The sequence below is a fragment of the Athene cunicularia genome, assembly GCF_003259725.1.
Source record: "Athene cunicularia isolate RWA chromosome 1 unlocalized genomic scaffold, athCun1 chr1_part1, whole genome shotgun sequence".
Lineage (NCBI taxonomy): Eukaryota > Metazoa > Chordata > Aves > Strigiformes > Strigidae > Athene > Athene cunicularia.
This window is the reverse complement of record NW_020799091.1, coordinates 55,779,509-55,804,816: the sequence shown is the minus strand read 5'-3', so window position 1 is coordinate 55,804,816 and position 25,308 is coordinate 55,779,509. Positions and strand designations below refer to the sequence as shown.

At 39.0% G+C, this 25,308-nt stretch overlaps 1 protein-coding gene across 6 annotated transcripts in view; it reads right to left on the bottom strand.

The window, feature by feature from the left end:
- FARP1 (FERM, ARH/RhoGEF and pleckstrin domain protein 1) overlaps positions 1–22,886 on the bottom strand; it is a 175,613-nt gene extending 152,727 nt beyond the window's left edge. For 2 of the 6 annotated variants that reach the window (XM_026858557.1, XM_026858564.1), the window contains exons 1-2: positions 22,833–22,885; positions 14,092–14,287 (exon numbers count right to left, since the gene is read on the bottom strand). In XM_026858557.1, coding sequence (XP_026714358.1) covers positions 14,092–14,287; positions 22,833–22,885 — 249 coding nt within the window. Of the gene's footprint in view, positions 1–14,091; positions 14,288–22,832 lie in introns of all 6 variants that reach the window. The other 4 variants (XM_026858534.1, XM_026858541.1, XM_026858571.1 and 1 more) reach the window with 3 other exon arrangements.
- Between the last annotated feature and the right edge of the window lie 2,422 nt (positions 22,887–25,308).

Below are 25,308 nucleotides of genomic sequence, written 5' to 3'. Positions count from 1 at the left end.
GCTGGACTGCACCATCCTCCCTCTCCTCCCCAAGGATCAACACTCACACGGCAACTCTTCCATGAGCAGGTGGCAACAGGCTGAAACAGGGGCAGGAACTGAAAAGCTGAGCCCTGGCGTGGGCAAAAGGGGCCAGAAGAGTCACAGGGCTCCTGCTCTGGTGTGAAGATGGGGGCAACAGAGAGAGGCAACAAGCAGATGTGAAGACAAGCAGGAGATAACTCCCGCAAGCAGCTGGGGCAGGCAGTTCCTGGAGGGGATCAAATTCCCCCGATCCTTCTACATTCTGAGAATTCAAAGCATTAAACTCTTTCAGACAAACAGGTTCAAAAATCAAAACAAACCCAAATCATTCTTTTCTCTATCATTTGTGTTTTCAGAAGCCTGGGTTTCTTTTTAAACTGTTGCAACTTGCAACATTTAAAAGCATGGAACTGCCATAAGCTGATTTACACCACCTTACTGTTATCACTTTAGTTTTGTTTTGGCAATCAAGTGTCCGTCATTTTGGATATCTGTAAGGGCCTGGACTGATTTTGTTGTTTTGGGTGTTTTTATTGCAGGTATTTTCTTCACTCAAACATATTTTAGACCATTGTAATTTGGATTCAGCATATTATTTAGAAGATCATTCTCCCAACACCTATATTGATATTGCTAAAAATAAAATTAACAGATCAGTCCCTTTCTGCCATTACAGAACATGGAGAGAAATGAAGAGGCAGTTATGCTATGGCTGCACATACAACTTCACAGCTTTATACACAACTGTGCTATTGCACTATCTTAGCTACAGCTTTTAGTTCAAATTATTCATATTAATGTAACAGACTCACAATCTGCAGTTTTGTAGTCATATTTAAGAGGTACATCATTAACTCTGCTATGTGTAAACATCTGATAGGAGGCAATTAAACAGAGTAAGGGATTCTGCTTCCAGTTCTGACACTGAGCTGTGCAGTCACTGCTGTTTTCTAGTGTTCTTCTTTTATGTGACTGTGCCATGCTGTGATGTTTAAGACACGAATGCATCAGACCACCAGTGCTGCAAGTACAGCCAAAAAAAGAAAATTAATTTGGAGAAGCATATAAGTCCAGAACAATTCTTTTCCCCTTCTCTTAATGCATTCTTATATATTCACATCTCCAGATGACCCTTTTTCCTCACCTATCCTACCATCTTTCCATCAGTCTCTTGCCTGCATGTGATCTGTCACCAAAGTACATTTGCCCTCCTCTAAACAGACCTATCATCTTTACCTACCACTCTCCTAGTCTGTCAGTGACCAAGAGACTTGTTTTTCACTAAAATGTAATCAGCCCCAATAAAAATAATTGGCCGATTTTTGGGATTCAGTTTATACAGAGTAGCTCAACCTTACACAGCAGAGATTAGGGGAACAGTTGATGAAACTAATACATCAGTTTAGAGAAGGTAAAAGAAAGAGCTTCTTTACATAAGCAGCAGTAAACTGCTAGAACTTTCTGCGACAGAAGACTGTGGAGGTAGGAGGCATCATCAGGTTCAAAAGGGACTTAGGATGCTGGAGAATAACAAGAGAAAGGCAGAGGGGGTAGATCATGTGCCAGGGTGGGAGACAAATATAAAGCCAGAAGGACCACCAGTTACTCAGTAAGGCATTTATGTTTCCATAAAATTATTTTATCAGAGAGGATCAGGGTACACAGAAACGACAAAGAAAGAAGAAAACAACGCCAACAAGCTTATTATCTGGCATGCTAGAAGAGTTGCCATGTCTTCAGCTGTACTCCAGGGCTATCGTTATAGCTGTAAATAAAAGAGGATGAGGCAGCAAACCCAAAGACTAGAAATGCATGTACTGACTTGCAGGTCAGGATGAGTCGTCACTCAAAGCTAGAATTATCTCAGAGAGATCTCCTTGGAACAGCCTAAACACAGCCAGAAAACCAACTAACAACTAAGGAGTGTGGAAAATCATGGGCCTAGTGCTCCAGCTCACTTTCTGGTCCTCTTAGCTGCCAGTACAGGAATGCAAAACCCACTCCTGGACTGAAGCCTGGAAGCAAAGGCATTCCTTTGCAGTAAGGGCTTCACTCATTGCTACACTGCTCTTCAGGGCCAGACTACTGTGTGCCGTTGTGACAGATGAAGAGTAAAAATCAGTTTATATGCTAAGGTAACAGGGCTATATACATACCCAAGCACTTTGTGTCCTAGTTTCAGCCCATGGCAACAAGTGCCCAGGAATCCATGGTCCATTTCTACAAGAAGTAAGCTCACTGATAAAGTATCAGCTTCCATGTGTATAACCTTTTCAAAAGAATTTGCATCACCACTAGACAGCCTTTCGGGACCTTTAAATGCCCCCAGATGAAAACAGCAGTAATTGGTAACATCTGTTTACCTGGGAAATATCAATGTAAGGATCTGATGGCAAAAAAGGACAAATGAATTACTTGTGAGTGGTGCTAAGATGTTTGCAGGGGAGGAGGACAAGCTAGTTATCTTCAGGAATAATTCACGGTCAAATCAGACAAGGCATCTCCTGTTAAATGAGTATCTCCTGTTAAAACATCTTGCTAATTTGAAATAGAAAAATGTAAATGTTAACAACTAAACTATCAACAGATTCCAAAATACTAGTTTGTGTTAGTTATTTTAGTTATTTAATGTTTTCACGTTACTTTATTGACAGGTGAATAAGTTATATTTTCAATAGAAAAAGTGGCTAGTTTATTTATTCTGAGAGTGCTGAAGGAGTTAACTTTCAGTTTATCTCTCAGTAAAATACTACCACTGACCCTAAGGACTTGAGTTCTGGTTTTCTTCTTCCCCCACAACATCCTAAATAGATGAAACTCAAAGGGAAAAAAAACCTCACCAAATCCAAAACACATACAATCAATTTACTCCACAGCTACACATGTAGAGGAAATCTGTTACTTCAGTGCAACTAGCAACAACAGCGTTAATTGACTCCTCAAAGATGTGTTCCATCAGCCCAAGAAAATGCTGAACTGTTTCCTCAGTAACCTTTTGTCACTTCTCCTGGCTAAGTTGTGCATATGTAATCTTCCCTGTAATGAAACGTAAGCAGTACAGATCTGAAAAAGCTCTGCAGAGAAGTGACCTTTCCACTGAAAGGCATGTATCTGTTCAAAGTTACTTGTTTGGTGGAACAGATACAAAAAGAAATAGCAACAGCTAGACTCAGATTATGTTAGTGAAACAAAAACATCACCTGCACCTAATTCTATTTCTCTAAAAGCAATCCTGCTTGACTTCAAAGAAAAAAAAGCCTGAAACTTAGCTCTTTCACAGCTGGTGTGAATCCAGAAGGTTTTCACAAGATTTAGGGGGGTGGGGGGGTGTTGACATTTTAAGCAGCTGCAGTTATGAAAGTCTCCCCTGTTCACAAAGCCTGCTCTCCTGCAGCTTGATATTTCTACCTTGCTCTTTAGATTGCCAAAATCACGGAATTGAACATGTTGTGACACAATCAGCCATTTGAAGCGTCTGCTTTCCGCTTGAATTTTAATTTTAGATTCTTCCATAGTCTTTCAAAGCACACATACCCAAAGTTAGACTTTGTCATGAAGTAAAAAACTAAGAAGAAAATCTGAAGGGCTTGACAAACTATAGAACATAAGCAAGTTTATGACATGTCTCATTTATAAAGTGACTACTGTCTTGTTTCTTTTATAAACCTGCAGATATGGCTGCAAACACCCATTTGCCACACAGAAACTTAAAAATTTCTACCTCAGAGTTGCCAGCCACAGGCTTAAAAGTGACAGATCTTCAACTAGTAACTCTGAAATTCAACTAAGTGTCTCAAAGAAAAAAGATACTAAAAGACAGTACCCCCGAACCCTTACAGTTCGTGTTTCTCAGGGACCCTGAGCAATCTGCTCACTGCAGGCCCTGCCCTGAGCAAAGTGGTCCAGACTACCTTAAGCAGTTCCTTCCAGTATATATCATATCATGAGTGAGTACTCAAGTGCTTTTGTGAAAAGCCATTTTCTTTTGTCAGCTGCCAGTGTTTCCCCCTAAGTGCAGAGGTGTTTCTTAATTACTCTGGAACATCTAAGAGCATTAAAACACCAGGCTACGCTTATTTCTGGTTGCAGCGTTAATCTGTGTGAGCCCAACACTAGAAACTACTTGATCAGGTCCTTTTATAATTCCTGTAAAATATCATATACATTTTGACAAAGCATTCTCTTTCACATCAGTTTACATGCATTACCTTAATTCTGCAAAATCCCTTTTATTTCAATTTTGTTCATCAAAATTGTGGTATCTGAGATTAATTTCAATGGTCAGCTCTCTTAGAGGACACCCCTGGATCACATCATTGCATAATATAACCCAGATTATTTCCAATAACTCCAGTCAACCTAAGAAACGCACAATATTTGAGGATCTGTCTTATCCCTGCCAGTAATCAAAAAGGGAGGCTGTTCCCCTAATTTGTAGTCTCTCCAAATCCAGTATCAGCTGCTCTGCCCAAATGTGCTCCTTGTAAAAGACCAGAGAGAGCACTCTGTAACAAAGTATTATGAGGAGCTACACAACTTGTCCATAGAGAGGATACAAAGATAGATGTTTTCTAAGAAAGGACAAAACTAAGAAGTTAGATGGGGTGAGATGACAGAAGGGAATAAATCTGAGCATCTGCACCAGATAATGAAACAATGAAATGTGAAAAGTTGTTTAAGAACAAAAGATACCCCCGTTTATGCACAAAGAACTAGCCTCTGAATACTAAGCCACATCTACCTACAAACCCTCTATCTACTAAATGGATATTAGCACAAATAAATTCAGCAAAAATCATATGAAGATATTATGGCATGAGAACAGGATCAGAATTATAAGAGCAAGATAAGGCTGAAGAAAAAAAGGACAAACTTCATGTTCGATCGGAAATCCAGGTGAGAAGGTAGGGGTAAAAGAAATGAGGAGAAAAACTGCCTGTTGCTGTATGAATATTTGCCAACAGACCATCAAAAAGCAAATGGCACTAAGTCATAACTCGCCATTTGCTATTTATATTCTGGCAGCATTATGTTTGTGCAATTTCTATCAATCAAAGACTTCTCTTTAGGGATGGGGATAAGAAAAGGAGATATTGTAATCTACTTCTGCTATTGCTGTTTGTATTTGCTGAGTTATCTGGTGCTTGATGTGTGCCTCATGCATCACTTTTTATTCAAAAATTGATATATTTATAAAAAATTTATTTTAAACACACTAGCCTTACTCAAAATATGTACAAAGGCTTTGGCAGACATTTTCAGCCATGCATTTTATGTGATATATGCATTGGCATGCAAAAGGCAACATTTAATTGTGCATGTGTATCAATGACAGACCTGCGAAGGCACCTCGCTGGAGCAGTGGAGACAATTTTACAAATAAGCAGCCTGTTATTAAGTCTTTCTGAAGGCTTTTAAGTCTGGGAACTGGTAGACCCCCTTTAGATTGTACAAAGATTAGACGAAGACATACTGTTTAATCATTTCATCCTAGTTGTAAGTTTTTTAAACTGGTCAGATTTCACTTTAAAACCCCAAATTACCTTCAGTAAAATTTGGTTACATTATCTCACTTGCAGAATTTGGGTATGGATGAGAATCTGACTACACCACTGCAGAAAACATCCCTTGTTCTGTAGTGAAGACAGAGCTTTTAAAAGTGATGAGCACTTTCTCCCCTATAAAGTGCAACACACGGCTTGTAATACAAAGACCTGATACTGCGCTGAGGAAGGAGATCATCATCAGAATGAAACTGGTTACAGACCTAGGAGATACACCCACAACTCCTGCAACTTTCTGCACTACTTTTTCCTGTTTGTGTGGAGAACACCAACAGCAAGGAATCAAACCGGCAGTTGCAAAGGAGGTGTGGAGAGGCAGAGAGAACAAGGAGGATAAGCAACATAAATTGGCATGTTTAGTGCCAAGCAAGGAAGGAACAAGATACCGACAAGAAGTGCTGAAATCTGAACTGATACAAAGTCATATTCTTAAGCATTTTAAGGGGACTTCCTAACAATTATTCTTTCTCCCACTTCTGCAGCTGCATACTTCTACAGCAGCTCTACCTCAGTTTGAATCACTGCTAACATGGTGCTTATCCCTTTCCTCCCCTCTGTTGCACCCACATCAGCATCTATCAGATTTTGTAGCAAGCTCATGGTTGTAGCTAAACTGGTGAAAACCAAAGCTTTTTATGTAGGGTTTCCCCCACAGGCTGCCTTACCACAGTCAGACAGGCACCTCCAGTAGCTGCTAAGGCTGAGCAACCCAGGCGTCCAGCAGAAGAAGGGAGGAAGAGAGGGCTTGTGCCAGATTTAAGGTTTGAAGAAAGTAAAAAACACAGGTGGTGACCCCGACAAACATATGGAGATGAATCCCAGTGCAGAATGAGAAAATTTACATCCCAAGCTAAAAAGCAAAGCAAAGTTGGACGCAGATCAAGGAATCCATAGAAGGGAAATAAACCTGGAGAGAGGCATGTCAACAGGTTGTGTTATCATCAGGCAAAGATTGTTAACACGTGACCACATTTAACTGAGAACAAACTGAAAGGGAAATGAATAGACAATTTATAACATTTTGCTATTCTTTTATCCTGCACTGCTTAAGTCTTTGTTTACACATATCTTTCCATTCTACTCAAAATAATGGAGGAAAGTAGCTGCACAGGGATTCCACAATAAAAGTTCCTTCATCTCTCAAACAAGTGAGAGAAGTTACAGGGAGATACGTTTTTACTAGTGAAGTAAGATACTGAAATTCACAGCATCATTCATCACGCTGTGTGATATAATCACATACCGGTAGTGCTTTACATACGAGCCCAAGTTTTCTGATCTTTAGCTCAGTGCAGGACTATAAGCCGGGTGTGCTCGGGAAATGCCTGAAGTCTAGCATGAGATTGTGCTCTTGGCAAAGCATCACATGCTGCATTTCTTTAGCTATGGACAACATACATTTACTTGATTCAAGAGGAGGAGGAAGGCAGCTATTTTCTCCCAGAAGCTTATCCTGCTCATTTATTATGCCCCTCTAGTGCATATGGCCAGAAGCAAAGACAACTGTTTTTCATAGAGCTTAAGGAAAGTAACTTGAGATTGACCACCTTGTGCTTTCAAAGAACGGGCTTAAGTAAATCATGGCATGCATGTGCACTACTGCAGCACAGCATCAACGCACTGTTCCTTCACAGCATGCATCATTTTGCAACTTCTCTGTTACTATTAGGGCAGAGAAAAGCAGCACCACGGCAGGGATAATACACCCAACCCCAACACATCCAAGCTAGACAGCACTGCTGGCCACCTATGGGGTGCAGGAAAGACTCACATATCACTTTGGCATGGCTGGGAACTAAAAGGAAACAAAGGAATTCTGCAGAACAAGTCAGGTGCCTAGATGATAAATGAAGTCTAAGCTACTGTCCTATGCTCCCCTTATAGGGATGGATATACAAGCACCTACAGAGAGCAATTAATCTCATCCTAAAATACACGTTTGAGACAGGCATGATAAACAGCCTGTTGAAGGTACCATGTTTTCACCCTAACTGTGAAGGAAAGAGTGATTAGTTGAGGCTTTGACATCTAGGTTTAAAATCTTTAACTAGAAGAGATGAACCTCAGTCTCAGGGGGAAGGAAGGAAGCACGTAACAGGCAGTTCAGCTACCCTCCTTCCTCTGACCAGAGGCAGAACATCTCTCTCATCACCCCTGAAACAGGAAAACATAGTCTCAGCAGAACCAGTCTCCACTTCTGCCACTAGCTACCCACTCACTGATACATGTATGCTTTGAAGAGAGATGGCAAACACCTCCCTCTGTTCCCTGAACAGGTGCTATCTGGGGAGGGAGCCCATGCTCTCCCCACAGAGCATCAATCCAGCCTCACCAGTACTGTGCAAACCAACTTACAGGCACAGACACAGTTACCAAAATTAACAGCATGATTTCACTGACCCCTTAAGTCAGGGCAGCAGTGTTCAGAAACACTCATGCACTGCCTCTTCATGACTGCCCTTCCATGTGTCAGCTGTCCTCCACTTTGTGCCAGCTCACACACTGCTGTGTGACTTGGTGAGCCAGCTGAACTGAGAGGTAAAAAGGCATTAGTGGAAAAGACTTCCCTGATTAAAAGTTAGGCTAATTCATTCAAGAAAGTGACATTCATTCCCCAGTTATCTTCAAATACATCAATCCACTCTGAAAATAGACTGGATCTGTCGGCACTTAAAATTATATTCCCACTTATTCTGTTCACTCTTTGCAATATCATAACAAAAAAATCAGCCTTTTAAATAGCCTGCTGCCTCAGATTATAGAAGTCTGCTTGTGAATTATTCTCTTTTCTGGTTTGAAAAGCACATAATTTATGAACACAAGCGTCACTAAAATTCCCTGTCCTTCAACAAGGACATTCTAATAATTTGTCAACAACAACAACAAAATAATCACAGTTTACTGGGTATCCACTAATAATCTTCTGCTGAGAAAAAAGCATCTGATGTGTTTCAGAATTATAGCAAAGAAAAAAAAAAGCTTTTTTTTTTTGTAATTTCAGAAGATCCAACATGGTTGGTGTGACGATTAGGGAATATTTAGATGCTTGATAGTCACTGGAAATACTCTGACAGTGATGGCCAAATAATTTCAGGCATAAGAAGAAAAGAAAGTCTCAGACTGATGAATAACTTGACATTTGACCTGCTGTTCACTTCCTAAGCTGGAAAAAAATGCAGTTCATCTTGAATTGAAGCTGGCTAAAAAAGCATAAAACACTGTTTCATGTTTCCGCATTGCCTTACTGTCTGATGCTCTTTTCATAAAGTTGTTTTATTCACTGCTTCTACCATGCATATTGAAGAGAGTGGTAAATACCTAGGACAAAGCAATTACCGTAACCCATAAATGTTACAGAAAATAATGTAAACTGTTATAAAAACATGAGTAAAATTTCAAATTCAGTATTTAAAGTTTTTGCTTACGCAAATTTATAATAAAGCACATGTAATCTCTGTTAAGTATCAAGACTTTCTTATATTAAGCTTTTTCTGGCACACTTACACTGGCCTGAAGCTGGTGGGGAGTACACTTAACAGAAGGCATTTTCCTCACAAAAAGAATATGAACCACCATTATATGGCTGCATGAACAAAAAAACCCAGCCAAACAAAAAAACCCACCCAGAACACTGGCCTTAAAAAACAGAGCCCCAGCAGGACTATAAAGTTCTCTGAAAATTTGGGACTTCAGGCATATGAAGTCTTTCTCTCTGAAAATCTGGGACTTGAGGCACAGAAATTCCCTGCCAAGGTACTACATCCAAACTTCATTGGAAGATAAATAGTTGTAGACTAGGACCATCTGGTCTTTATTCTCAGTTAACCTAAAGATGAGGAAGCCTTTCTCTTCTGAGAAAAGCAAATTGAAATGAAATGTTTACAATCAATGTTTATGAAGGATTATACCCTCACCCTGACTTCTATTAGGAGACTCCTGTTGGTTAAGAAACCAGGTGTTAATCCCTCAAAGCAGATGACATTTTCCAACCCTGCATATTTCACAAAGCTTGAACACATTCAGAGGGAAAGAAAGTTTACATAAGACACAAAACAGATGTTTAATAAATTTGAGCAATCTGACAGGCAAGTAATGTTTTGGTCTTTCCAAAAGACAGCCACAGAAAGGAAGCAACTACTTTCTTCAAGACACAATGAAGAGGACTTTGGTTTAGTTTTACTTAAAGAGACCAGATCCTAATGGAAAGAAGAATCCTTACCTCCTGTGCTATAATTTGATCTCACCTTTGATGCTAATTGGAAAGAAGCAACTCTGACTTTCTATTTAGCATCAGTAGTATCATTCCAGTCACATCAGTGTCATTTATTCAGAGAGTAAGATATGATCAGTGACAAGCATCATGTTGGTCAGGGTTAAACTTGGTCTGAGTCACTGAATCATCCCAGCAGTCTAACATGAGAATCAGTCATGACTTCAGGATTATCTAGAAAAGAACAACACTGACTCTTTCTGCATAGTAGTTTCAAAGCAGATTGCTTTGGGCACTGAAACAACTATAAAAGTAAATACAATATAAATGGCATAGACACTAAACATAAAAGGCTTCTCTTTCCCAGAATGATCTGCAGTAGATGCAACCATCAGCTATTTTTACTGGTTCTTAAAAACTGTATTTCTTTTTTACTTAAACAGGTGTGAATCTATAGGGGAGATCATATTAAAACAAACATAAGGAAATCTGTAAATTTTACTATAGTTTTATGGAATCAATCCCATTCTCTGCAAACTAAGTTAGGTGAGATTAGTAGAAATAAAACCAGAACAAAATCAAGTAGAACTGTATATCTACACCCTCTCTTGTACAATACACAACTTCTCTTTGGCAGTGTTGTGTTTCGCAAGTCTTACGGCAGAAGTGTCTACCTTTCAAGTGCCCAAGATCTATCTATATACAATTACCATTATGTCTATAAGGGTGAAAAAAAAAAAAAAAAAGTTCTTTCTCCTTCACGAGTCATTTTAGTTAAAGCTGTTGTCCTCTTACCTAGCTGAAAGAGACTGTATTTTCTCGTTCTATCACATAGTTGTAACTCAGCCAAACGTTTAACTGAAAGACTGCTATATTTGGACCTCTGCAGCCTTCAGTTAGCGTATCCAACTAATTTTTCAATAAATACAGACAAATGGAAATTAGAAACAAAAAACAAGAGACAAAAAAAGTATTCCACACTTGTATGCAACCCCTCCATAAAGCTAACACCATGACCAACAGCTTCAACTGCCTAATGATCATGAACTTTCAACTCATGGCCTGATTTTCAGGCACTGATCACTTGCAACTGCAACTGAAGTCAGCTCTTGTCTGAGAGAAAAATTGATGAAAAGGCCTTCACTGTGGCCTCTGTTTTTCAAGTCTCCCATAAAACTCTCTCCATATACTTTATGTACCTTATGGGTTTTTTCCTGGCAAAAAAGTAACATTTACAGGCTCATGTGAATCTCTCCTTCCTTTTTTTTTTTTTTTTCCTTGCTTGTGAGAAGCTAATACAATGAGCCAAGCATGGCATGATTATGTAACATCAAAATATTAACACCAAAAGAATCAATTTTCCTTTAGAAGGACAAATGACACCAGAGTTACTTCACTTTTAAACAGCCCAAAGAGCAACAGCACTGGGGGGGAAATGGAAGTAGGTCATGGTTTTCTCCTGTTTCATTATATCCAGAACAGACATAAAAATCTGAAGGTTTTTGCTCTAATAAAAAAAAGTCATCTGCATACAATGGGAGAAAGAGGATTGCCTAAGTGCAAGGGTATTGAATATTGTCTCTCCTGGAAGAAAATTAAAAAAAAAAAAACAAAACAAAACAAACAAACAAAAAAAAACCCACCAAAACCCCAACATGCCAAAAGCCACAAAAAAAAAGTCCCAAAACCCACAACAAATCCAAACCAAACCAAAAATGAACCAAGAACACCACCACATGGGTAAAAACTTTTCCAAGTTTTAGCTAAATGGAGGGTGGTGGTGGTGAACAAAAGGAATTTTAGGAGTAGCAAGGAAGGACAGTCCCAACTACTTCACTACTTTCCCCAAATTCACGAAGTAGCAGCACCAGTATCTGTTTCTATTTTTACAGACTTCAAAAGCAAATAATAAACTGTCATGACTTAAACTTCATACCATCCTACAAGACACATTACAAGCAGCAATAAAACCACTCAGTTTGCCCATTTCCTAATCAAGAAAAACCTATCCAGCAAAATTCCTCAAACTGTAGGAAACACAAAACCTTCTCAGTTTATACTTGTATCATATTTAGAAGGTTATTTTCATAACCATGGCAGCTCAAGTTTTGGAAAGAGTAGTCCAGACCTTCAACCATGCAAAAAGCCTTTAATTCACCACTGTATGTTTAACACCCTCTGTCTGCAGCCACACTTGCTGCTCCCAAAACATTTTGTTGAAATAGTGTCACTTTCTTTTTCTGTGTATACTGCACTAATCTGGCTAAAAACAGCAACTTCATAAACAGGAACATGGGTTTTCCAACATGAATAAACATCTCAATTTAGATGTATTAAAAATTTGTCTGTTTTTCAAGACAGGACTAAAAAATTCATGCCTTTTAGAGTAGACTGAAAACAGTATGTATTGCTCCATTTGACTATGCATACCTTAAAGCTAAAGGCTTTAGGAATCTGCTCTAAGATACTTTATAATGTAAGCATCTTGTAAATTTCACCACAAGATTTGACTTTAAAACCAGCTGGGCTTTCCTTGAATAGAGGTAGTTATGAAGTAAAAGCCTCAGAAAATAATGATGTTGAAGTGATTTGAACAGAGAGTTGTCTAAACACCCAGGTCTTCCAGGTGTTGCTGAAGTTTAAAAACAAGAAGTAATGTTGGTATCTTCTAATGCTGAAGATCAGAAAAAATCCTGTTTTCTCAAACTCCCAGAAGCAAAGTTGGAATTATATAGGTGCACTGCATCCACACATTACTTACATTTGCTTCTAAACAATTTAATGAAAGGTACCTATTCTCAAAACAGTTCCTACTAACTGTTTGGGGTTTTTTTAAATAGAATAATTAACTCAAAATTGCACACCTTTCCAAAGAATGGTGAAGTAGCAGCTGTGGAGGTGGAAAAAAAAGGTTGTCTCTGGGATAATAGGGATATTCATACCCCAGAAGATAAGCAGCACCACTTCCCTTAGCATTTGATAATTTAAACTGGGACTACACTTTTGAACAGTGATAATTACCTAAAGACTGCTAATTTTAGTCTGTTTGCTATAAATATTTGATAGACATTCTGAAGGGCACAAAAGCACAAGTTGCTATATACATAAGCATTTCATTTGATGACAGTTCAGTTCACACATACTCACCTGTCCAAAGAACTTACTTTCTACTACAACAAAATCTGAGACGGAACACACAGTTGGAGTTGGGTCACAAACAGCAGCAGAGGGTAGACTAAAAAGCATGTGCATGTACACACACAAAACAGACAAACCAAACCTAATGGGAATTCCTTCATCTTTAATACAGGGATAACACTTTTTCAGTGACCATAAGCACTTTCACAGACAGAGCACTATATGTGTAAGATCTGTGTATCTCATTGGTAACCCCCCCCCCTTTCACAGATGGGAAAACTGAGCCAACAAAGGCATGGAAGTCACCATAGCTACATAAAATGCAAGTTACAAAGGATGAAATTTGAACTCAGGCTTCCTATTCACTGAACACTGAGGACTTTGAAAAATATATACATTCTAGTACACTTTCATAATGGGAACAGCATTCAAAAAAACCTTACAAGTTAAGTAATTAAGTGTGGCATGTTAAAAACATTAGTGGTTACTAAAAGCTAGATAGTATAAAACAGAATCAGTTGTATCAAAACTAATTCAAACTAATTCTTCTGATCACACACACACAAGCAGTAGTAACTCTTTCCTTGACAAGTACAAACCTAGATTAATTTCAATGCGGTATAGAGAAACTTCAGATGAGATTTTGATTCTTTCCTTGCACTCAATGTGTGTGAGAGCACTTGGTGCCTGTAAGAGTGATATAAATTAGAGAAAACTTTCATGATTTCAAGTTACTACCCTAAGGATTTGCCAGAGGGGGGAAAAAAAAAAATCTGTATAGACCTATGGCTTGCTAGATGAAGAGCAAAACAGCACCGAGGAAATATATCAACAGTTTAGAAAGTAAACAACTTGATGTAATATTTGAAGGAAAAAAAAATCCTAATAACAAAACGAACACCAAGGACTTTCACCTCTTCTGAAGCTGTTCAAACAGAAACAGAATAATAACTGTAATTTACAGTTCACTTCACTGTTTAATGTTATTCTATTGCACCATCATCTAGTTAATGCTGATATAACACTCATTTTCTCCGCAACATGAATCCATTAGCCAACGCATCACAGTTGAAATAAAAAGAGAACTGGTTTGAAAACATGTGTTTTTAGAAAAGCCTGAATAACCTTTATCCACCCCAACTTCCACATCCTTACCGGAACATCAAAAGTTTCTTGCGTGTCATCCAGCATCTGAATTTTGATAGAGATGAGTTTTCCTGGAGGTGTCATAGGTGGTTTCTGTCCATGCTCCAAGGTACTGATCCCAGCATTTTCCTGAGCTCCCAATCGGGATCCTGCTGTTGGTCTCTGCTCTGTTTCACCCATGTTTAGGGAAACACGTTTCTTATATCTGATAAAAGAATAAGGACAAAGATGACCATATCACTTATAAATAAGAGGGTTTGCACATAAGCATTATGGTACGTATACTTACAGCTAATAAACCATATGACCATTAACACAAAGTGAGGAGAGCAGGTGGGACAACTCATCACTTGCTGACCATCTCCTGTCTATATCAGCATTTTTTCCTCCGGCTCTCTGCGGCTGCCACCTTGCTCAATGGTCTGTCAAGCAGGAGAGCCAAAGTAGTACAAAATGACTCCCATTACACGGCCTAAATATTTTGTTTCCTTTGGGGATCAGAGCTGCTCTAGAACCTACAGCCCAGCCTGATCCCACTGATGGGCCAAGGCCTGTGAGGACATGCTACTGGGAAGGCCCAAAAAAGCCAGAGCAATAACACTGGTTAAGAAAAGCATGGGAAATCTGATTTCCCATGGAGCCCTGTAAGCACAAGGGGAACAGCAAGGAACCCACCTTCCTCGCTGTGCTAGGGGAAGGCTAGACCTGCACCAGCTCACCTGTATCATTTGCTGAATGTGGATGTCTGCTTCATATCCATGAAAAATAACCTCAGAAACTGGCTTGTTAATTTTGTTTCCATGCAGCTTTCACACCACATTACAGATCACATTTCTGCTAAATAATTATTGTATCCTAAAAGGAAAGCAGAGCTACAACAGTGATTCACTGTGATTTTTTTCATTAACTGGCACAACTTTGAACCTTCTTTTCTAATTCAAGGACCATTAGTTTTACTTGTCAAATGTTACATATCATACTAGAATTTTATTTCACTTTTTCCCCCTGCTTTTTGACACTTTCTGATGAAACCCACGGCTACTGTCTATTTATCTCTCTTGGTAATTGCATTTTCATTCTGCATGGCTTTTATATGCAGATTAATGACCATTACAAAAACATGTAGCACACAAAGAATGGAAATGTAACTTTCCAGCTGAACAGAAGCACAAGAAGAGTAGTGTCAATCATTGCCTTTACACTGAGGTTACAATTATTGAGAAGCCTATGGGAAAAATCATAAGCACAACCTAGCCTATGTATTAGTGAATGAATCACCAGTTCAAGAGTATATTATAAAGAACAGCGCCAGGTAATAAGACACTAGTTTCCTCCAAAATGACATAATAAAACCAGTCCTTTCTTCAGAAGGATATATTTACTAGACATCACTCTTCCATGTCCTGACTAATCTGTTCCCACACATTTTTCACACAGTAAGTAGCTTGGAGTAAAGTTTTTTAAAACAGCACTTTGATTAAAAGAAGTGTTAGCTGAGAAGGAAGGCAATGAAAAATTAGGGATCACACACTTCTACATATCACCTCAAAAGGCATGACTGAAGGAGAACAAAAAAATACAGGCAAACTTTTTGGCACTATCCTACTCATCAAGGTTGGAGAGACACTAAGGAAACCTATCCAAGTGCACGCCAAACACTACTGGAGACACAAATTTTTCTTCACTTGGCATTGTAATCAAAAAATGTAAAAGGAATCAATAAAATTTATTTTATTCTTTAAATTTAATTAAATTCAATCTTTTTATGAGACAAAAAGTGCCAACAAGAAAACTGCAGTTGGAGGCAGAAGGCTAGAAGTCATCAAGCTCTACCTAGGCAAGACTTCAAGCCTACTTACAAAGAAATCTGATTTTTCTGCATGTGAAGTAGAGAGGAACATTTAAAAAGGTAATACATGCGTCCTGTCTGGAAGTGCCACTACACACACAGAGATACTGGTCCATGTCCTTATTACTTCAAAAGCCAGTTTAAGAGCTCTTCTGAAGTCACCATATACTGCAGACAACACCAATATGCCAGAAAGGACTGCTACAATTGCTGTATTACTCCAGCAGGTTTTAGCTAAGTATACATTTAAGTGGATGAAGAAATCTGTTCTTTCCATTAAATCATAATCATAGGAATCAATCCAGTCAGTTCGAGTGATACCATTAAATAATCAATGCAAGAAAATATTAGAGTTTGAACCTTTCTATGAATGTCCTTTTGACTAGATGATCTAGTGGCCCATACACACATTGAGACAGGCCAATAAATTTAGTGAAACGAGAAAAAAAGGCCCAAATTTAGGAGCTAAAAAAAATCATGAAAGAAAAGTAGAAGCCAAACCACTTATATATACAGCTGAAAAGTTTATTATTATTATTATTAACAGTTAGTAGTATAGAAATGTGTAATATTAGTTACACACACACTTCCCTTTGGAAGCAAAGATCTAAGAAGTATTGGCCACCCTGATCACATGCATCTACTACTTACAAAATTAGAAGCAGACTTCTTTTTTTAATCTGTATGTATATCTAAACATCAGTATGTTGCACTGGACATCATTTAAGGTTTTTTCTGTGTGACACAAGTCTCACTGTGATGCTATCACAACATCAGCATAATATCTTTATTATGCTTTTATGTAAGAGGCCTTAAAATTATTACAATTATGCTCTCTAAAATAATACAGTGCATTGGTCAAGCTGCATACCTTTCTCTAAATCACTTTGATCTAGAAGACAGCAAACTAAGGTCACAGAATGCAACAGAAGAGTATTAAGCAAATATTGAACAAACTTGGGGGGGGGGGATTAGGATACCTAACATCTGTAGCAATAAGGAGAAGCATCAAGTTTGGACAGAGAATGGAGAATTTTAAAAACACTCTAGCAGAAAGACAACATTGATGAATTGTGGACAGTATTAATGGAGAAGAAAAAGCAGTGGCCACCAGATTCTAACACATGCAGCTCTAAGCAAAACATAAGTGGAGGTAGACAACCAGTAAAGGAGCAAAGAGTGACAAATAAAAAGGACCCATATGAACTCTGAAAATTAAAAAGTTTCTGCCTGCTCTTTCTGACAATTGGTGAAACCCAGGGCCAAAATCACATCTATCATTTCTGCTGCAGATTTGTTGGCTGTCAGTGCCCTTCTCAGTAGCATTATAGCATCTGCAAAGATGGAGAGAGACCGCTGCAGTGAGATAACCTGTATCTAACCTGCACGAGGAGAAAAGTTACCTGAGACAGCAGAGCTGCCCACAGCAGAGCCTTGGCCCCTTCTGCTCCTTCCCAGCTCCCACCCATTCAGTCCTGCCTTATACCATGCACTGACTCACACCTTCCTCAGAGCCTTCACTGAGTCAATGCACCTAACACAAAACAGTTCAGTGTTTTGTTCTTTGCTGAGTTAGCAAATTAGATCAGCTCTCAGCAGGCTGGCAAACCTAAAACCAGGGTAAGCTGAGCCTAGTCAGCTGCTGGGAGGCTACTAGACTGACTCAAGACATCTCATCTAACACTACCTGAAACACCTAGAAGGCACAAAAAGCTACAACTGCCATTAGATAGATTAGCAAATATGTTTTTGTCCTCATCACATGTTAACAATCCTTTTACACAGATACAAAATAGTTTGATTAAAATTTTAAGTTCTGTATATACTCATGCATTAACTGGACAAAGGCCAAGATGTGGCTCAGCATAAAGCAATTTTAGTTCTCCATTTTCAAAACAGGTGCATTTTATAGCACTGGAAAGATTCAAGCCAATTAAAATTTCCATGTGTTTTTCTGACAGGATGAAAAAACAATCAAACTGATGTAGTCTAAAGGGAGCTAGGAGTATGAACAGCACTTGGGGAGGGGGTTGGGGAGGGTTGGGAATAAAGGGTTACAAAGCTTACCAAATACTGAGAAAAAGAGAAGTAATAAGCCACTGTTAGAAATGTGGAGAGGGGTCATGTTGGAATAGATGCTAATCTGACCTGTTAACTAGTCTCTTCCAGACCAGACAATGAGGTTTGGACATTTGATACAAGAGGTTCCCAGAAGCCTGAAGACTCCTGTTATAGGGAGAGAATGGTACCAGGTATCTAGGCCTTTTCCACTTCTTTTGCTTTGCTTAAACACATTTTTACAGCACAAAACAGAAGGCTGCACACTGCTCACTGTTCTCCTTTTAAAGGTGAGGAAGCCTGAGGCACAGTGGGATGGTGTGACTGGCCTGTAAATTCACTGAGCAGACCAGCTGCAGATCTGTATCCCAGATCATATGGCAATGAAACATTTGAAAGAGACTGAAGTAATCAATATGATACCAGATGAGATGAGTTCAAACTGACTCAATGTCTTATAAACCTCAGTAAGAACTAGGAAGGTACCAGAGAACCAGAAAGGAACAAATTCAATCCAGATCTTCCAAACAGTAACAAAAATGAAGCAGAAAGGAGAAAGAGGGGCAACCTAGGCAAACCACTCAGATGTGCTTTTAACTCTCAGCTTCTTGTAAAATTTTTGAAAAGCGTCAGCTGTGGAGAGGACTACAGTCAATACTGCTAGGTAACACTCCTGTCAAGTACTCAAGTTCTAAGCGCTTTCATATTTGCAGAAAAACATAAAACTTGACAAACTGGAGTAAGTTTAAGGAATCATCACAAGTTCTACAGAAATACCAGGTAATATGCACAGGTCACAGATGAAGGGCTCAGAGAGAGCAGCTGTGGCAAATCTAACTGAGGCTGAAGATGCAACCTCTCTCCAAGACCCAGTCTACCCCTGCACCTGACATTAATGCTCGAAAGCAGAGGGAGCAGGGCATGTCTGCACCTCTGCAGCTCAACTGCAGAGGCTAATTCATCAACTAAGCCCACTTCTCGTATGATGTGCCAATCCTTCACATTTCCTATTCCCTCCCCATGGACAACAGCAAAGTACGTATAAATGTATTGCTCTGCCAAAAGCACACAGCAGACCTGTACTCATTAAGAGAAAATTCTATACCTGCAGGATAAATTGTCAGTGAAGCTGCATTTTCATTGATACACCAGAATGATTATAAACATGAAATGAGAGCAAGTTTCCTGAACCCATATTAAATATATATATATGTGTGTGTGTGTATATATATATATATATATCTATCTATCTAAAAATACAAGGCAAGAGAACCAGGAAGACTGAAAACGAATCTAGTCCAAAATGATGGGGAGCAGACAGAAGGCAAATATAGCTCAAGTTTTGATATTTTGTGAAACATTGTCCCAGTTAATTTCCACAAGTCCATGGCAGACTTGAAAAAAGCAAATAAGGCAATTACAAAAATTCAAGCTATTAATCTAAATAATACTAATACAATTTCTTTGCTAAAAGCCACAATTTTGAAAGTTGCAATGAATCAATGCAAAAGAAAGAAACCACGTCCAGTACTTGCTTAGCAGAAAACTCGTGTGTACCAGGTGCAGCAGTGGTGAAAGTCAACCTGTGAGGCAGCAGACCTGATGCACACGGCTAGCCATTGAAGCAATAAATGACACATTTTCAAGTCATGCTACATGAAGTGACTGGATCAGCCCTGTTCCAGGCAAAAAACAATAACCGAAATTGGTTTCTTGAGCAGGAGTCACCATGTACCACATGGGACAGCTGTATGGGAATACCTAGAGGTGACAGATTTATCCTTTTCACAAATACAAAGCAAGTATGTTCTGCAGGAAGGAGAAGTCCACAGCAGAGAAGGGAGCATTTTTTTGAGAGCTTTGAAGTCACCATCATCTTATGAGTCTTTGGCAGTTTCTCATGTGAGAATATCAAAGATTTATTCGAAAAAATCTTCTCTTTAAAGTCTGATTTTCTTAACAAACTACAAAATTCCACAAACAGCTGCCTCACTAACACAATGTTCATGCTTTATATTATTCAGCACAGAACCTCATACACTCTTGAAATTACATAAAGGTCCTTACAAAGAAAAACATACATTAGAAATCTGACATAAATCCAGAAATTTTTCATCAGGCTAACAGACCAGGATTTTTGTGGAAGCAAAGAAATGTGACACCAAAAAGCTCTTAATAGAAAAACAGCTCAAGCTTGAAGGGCAGTAGCACAGACACAGGTGCTGGGTGTCTGCTTCTCTGCTTGCACCCAGCAGACTATGCTTGGTTGCTCAGCCTCTAATGGAAACATTGCAACTGAAGGTGGTTTATGGATTCCTTTTCAGACACCTGTCTGCCCTTTCTGCTTACATCCACAATATTCAGATAGAGAAGGAAGTACTATAAAAAGCCAATTCTTCTGTACCACTGAGATGTATTTTAACATTGTAAAATGATGACACATGGAGTCAGAAGTAGGGAGGTTCTAGGTGAGGTCTGGTGAAGATCAGCATTGAAGCTCATATCTAGTCCCCTGTATAGTCAGGAGAGAACAGGATGAAGGGAGAGCTCCTTAACTGGGCTTAATTTCCAGACACAGATTTACCTCTTTCTTTTTCCTGTCCCTAAAGAGACATCAAATCAATCTCTTAAAACCTGCCTGCCCACCAAAACACCACAGCTGTCTACTTTTTCCAAGTCTCAGAAGCAGATACTTCAGCATTCTGCACACTTCCTAAAATTTGCAGCAATAAGAAATGCCCTCAACTAAGGCAGAATATTAATAATAGAATAAAATTCATCACCTGCCATGAAAATAGACAGCCCACAAAGTTGCCCACCTTGGTCAGACTCTGAAAACGTCTAAATCACACTATCTTATCCCTGGACCCAGTTTCTACGGTACTGTCATGTAGATGGACAAAGTACTCATATTTGTAGACCAATACTGTAAGCTTAGTTGTTAGCACCAAGCTAACTAGAACATGAAACCAACAACAAATTTAGGGATGTAAACAATAAGTAACACAAAGCTTTACAAACTCAAACTATTCAGTATGCTAATAATGTGGCCTGAAATCCAGAATAATGAACATTTACGTACGTATAAGACAAAAAAAACCACCTCTCCCAAGCCTATCTGTCCAGCATTCAGAGTGCCTGCATTCATTACTGCTTCTACCTTTAGGGCCATTCAGCTTCCAAGTGGAGCTCATTTATCTTCATTGCATTCAGGTCCTAAAGCTGTTTGCAATTCTGTGGCGCTAGCAGCTGTCCCAGATTCCAAGTCTTCTGCCAGATGTCAGCAAAGAGCAGTCCCATCCCGCAGAAGTCTGATGTATGCTATCTTTTTTCCTCAACCACACACCTGTCAGTACATCTATCAACAAGTGCCGTAATAGATTTCTGTATGCTTGTCAACTGCCTCTGTGAAAAACCCTCATCTCTTAAGCATAAATACAGATTGAATCAAGCCAGTCTAGTCTACAAATATTCTTTTTTAAACCCACAAAACTAGAATTACTTTTGATGACTGTCAATGCTATTAAACAAAACAGTAAGCATATTGATTTGTTGCATGCTATGTCTTCCGGACAACCCTGCATTAGAAACTTATTGCAGGCAAGGAACATTTCTTATTCTTCCCTGCACCTCACACAAGCAAGCAAAGCCATCATATATATGTTAATTGAGCAATTAAGTGAAGCCTTCATATGTTCACCCTCTCAAAGGAATCCTCAGAAACTGCTTCATACAAGTTACTCTTGTTTATTCTTCACTACCACTTCATGGCACGCCTGTACCACGACCAATGTTACTTGAATCAGGAATGCCAATATCCTATTCAAACCAACACAGACCATTTTAAAGCTTTTCCTTCAGGTTTTAAAACCAGTCATCTTGAAGGCACTGTACAAGCAGGTAATTCTGGCTACTCCTGTAAGGCAAATTAATGTCCCATTTGTTAAGCAGAAGGGATGATTAGCTCCAATTGCTCAGTTAGTGACTCTTCCCCAACAACTGTGTTTTCCCTTCAAATCCAAAGGCACAGTCTGAGCAAAATGGGGAGCTCCTGGAGCCATGAATCCCTTAATAGTCCAGATGAAGATACTTCCACACAAATGCTTCATCTGTTACTAGACACATTAAAATTTGAATTAAATACTGCCCACTTGCTTTGCATTTATTGTATCACCATTTAACTACCATGTATGTGTTTCTAACTTACTTGCACATGAACTTCAATACAGTGGGGGTTTTCTTAAATACTTTCCTGCCACTTTACTTTCCCAATTGAACAGATCACATATTTTCTATAAAATTTCTGCATTACCTTGGGGCAGGGGGAGGATATTTCTTCTTTACTGTGAAACTCACAACCTGCTTTCTGTGAGGTTTTTCAACCTGTTGTCAAAACTGACTGCATAAGAAATGATGCTTAGGAAGAAGTTGCAAGCTACTGGTACTATATACTTATATTTAATTTCATTGACACCCCTTCCATTCTGCATAACCTGTTTGTGCCAACTGTCACTAAAACCTATGAAAAAGTAAAAACATGCTTGCACAAGTGACAAAGTACAATTAAAAAAAATAATAAATCGGGGGAGGGGGGGGAATAGGAGTGAAGAGTAGGTGAAATACATGTTGAAGTCACCCAGCTAGTCCTTTATTGATGATAAAACATGTTGTAGAAGTGACAAAGTACATGTTATAATTTTAAGACGACCTAAAGCTAAGGCTGAGATATAAAAGCATCATCATCCTGGCAAACAGCTATTTCACATTATGGACAAAAAGACTGTGGCACCTTTATTGCCACGTGGTAAATACTAGGAACATATAAAGAGAGTTTAAGAAAAACCTCTCTTTCTTGTGTTTCCATCCAGCACAGAGTTTCTTGATCAACTGGGTCATCACTTGAGCCCACAGTTTCATGGGAAAAAACAAGCAAAGTGGGTAAGAACCTAAAACTTTGGTGGTTCTATGGTAGTACAAATCACTCCCAAACTCATTAAAAAGCATTTTCCAAAACCCTTTCATGCCATCACTCTGCATAAATAAAGCTGTTGCACCAGCTGGAGTGCTCTGGGCTCATTCACCCATACAACACCTCATACGAAAGCCAAGCCGAATGTGCTTATAGTAGAAGAAAGTAATCTGATTTACTTCCAGATTTAACAGAATTCTGAAAGGGATCCAGCAACTCGTACCCAGCCTCAAGCACAACGCAGACATTTTCCATGAAATAAAAACATGTCAAAAGAATAAATAACACACTACATTAATACTACTGTTCAGCAGTTGGGGGAAAATCTGATATAGTCCTGGTTTTGAGAAATAAAACAGCTCGGGGGAAATACTATTTTTCTAAACCAAGTATGAGTATATAGCAAAGGTATTTACACTGTCCAAATACAGGCTGGCTCCTTCAGAGAGCTTCAGGCACCAAAGCCTGATTGGGGTGTTCAGTAGCTCTTTGGAGGAACTTCTCTCTTCCTTGAGCAGGCGAACCCCTAGCAGAAGGCCAAACTGCAGTGGTCAGCATGCAAAGACCCCTTTCTCTTTCCTGTTGAGAGAGATCGGTTACAGTTTGTTGCACTTGTGGTGTGTTGCACAAGTACAGAGCAGAAGCTCATGAGCTTGCCACCAGGCACGCTGTGCTGCACAACAGGGGTACCCTTATGACTCAGTGGCTTGAAACCACAGACACAGCACCAGTGTTCAGCATGATGCACCCAGGGAAAATGCTTATCCAAACATGGTCAGCTGAAGCCATAATGGCCTTTGACTAGTTTCCTTTTTGCCCAAAGCCTATGATCAGAATCCCACACAATTATTACATAGGTCTTCCAACAAGAAATACATATTTATGGTCACAGTTGTATGCTCAGTATACAACCCACTATAAAACCAGAAAAAAAATCCTGCAGGCTTTAAATATTTAAACATCTGTTCCCAAAAGACTTTTTATCAAGTAGCTTTACAAATTTATATAACTGAATATACAAATTTTTTTTAATGAAATCTTTCATCAGAAGCCTTTACTATGCTTGACCAAGGAAATACCACACTTGGTAATGACACAGTTTCCCATAAGAAATGCTTGTACCATTAGGAAAAAAAAAATTGCTTTATGTACTGCTATTTAGAAAACAATTTAATACATTCTTTGGCATTCTGGTGGAGATATAGTGGTTTCTGAGGTGTGATTGTATAATATCCAGATTCAAATATCCTATAGTGCTTTAAAATGATTTATTTATTCTTCTGTCAAAATTATTTTTAAATTTATAGCAAAACTTTAAAACTTGCTTAGATTTCTATCTCATTTCTCTTTGTGCAAATACTTGAACCACCAAAAGATTCCTGGAGAAACTCTACCTGTGCTGAACAGCACAGTCTAGACACTGTCTGCCCCTGTTTGTCTGACGACAGCTCTCCGATCTTTCAAGATACAGTACTTCTCTGTCTTTAGATAATTGATAACACTGCTTTTATTCTGTGAACAGCTATCAGAGATACTGTGAGACAGACACACAGATACACTGCTGCCACAAGTAAGTCCTCGTTTTATGTCTGGCTAAATTATAAGTATTATATATGCTGCATGAAGGCAGACTAGGGTTGGTTTTCATACAAGACAGATTTAGACCAAAAGTGCTCTATTAGCTGCTGTTGCGTCTGGAGAATAAACTGCTTTTCCCACTATAACTTCACAATGAAAACTGGCATGTTACTCCAAAGCACAGCACTACTAAGTGCAAGCTTTAGAATCTGTACCTAGAGAAGGGCTTGCCTGTTCAACTACCATTGTCCCTTTATCAACAAACCTGTTTTAGTGCATATTACATCCCTGTGGCTTCTGTTACATTTCAAAACTAATTACTCACTCGCTTACAAGTGTGAAAAAGCATTATCTGTGGAATCTTTACTTTTTATTACTAAAGGGGACAGTGGGAAGTATCAATTCTCTTGTTCTGTTCTCTTCCTTGCAATGTTTGCAAGGAGAGAAAGTAGAAATACTGCTAAAGCGGCCCACTGGTCTGCACCGATGTCAAAACATCATTGGAAGTAACACTCCAAAACAGCCTTTACAGTCCGAGCAGGACAGAGAGGCATGAGACTCAGATCCTTTTTAAAAATTAAGTTTTCAAGAGGTAGGAGATGTCAGTGAAAGATCAAGCAGAAAGATTGACATAGTAAACAACACATTTCAAATCAAAGTGAAGGCTGCCCAAAAAATTTTGACAGGTGCTCTCACCAAATACAAGTCTCCCAGTAAAGCAGCACGGCAGAGCACACTGCTGCACCAGGCGAACACGGAGACTTGAGTATTA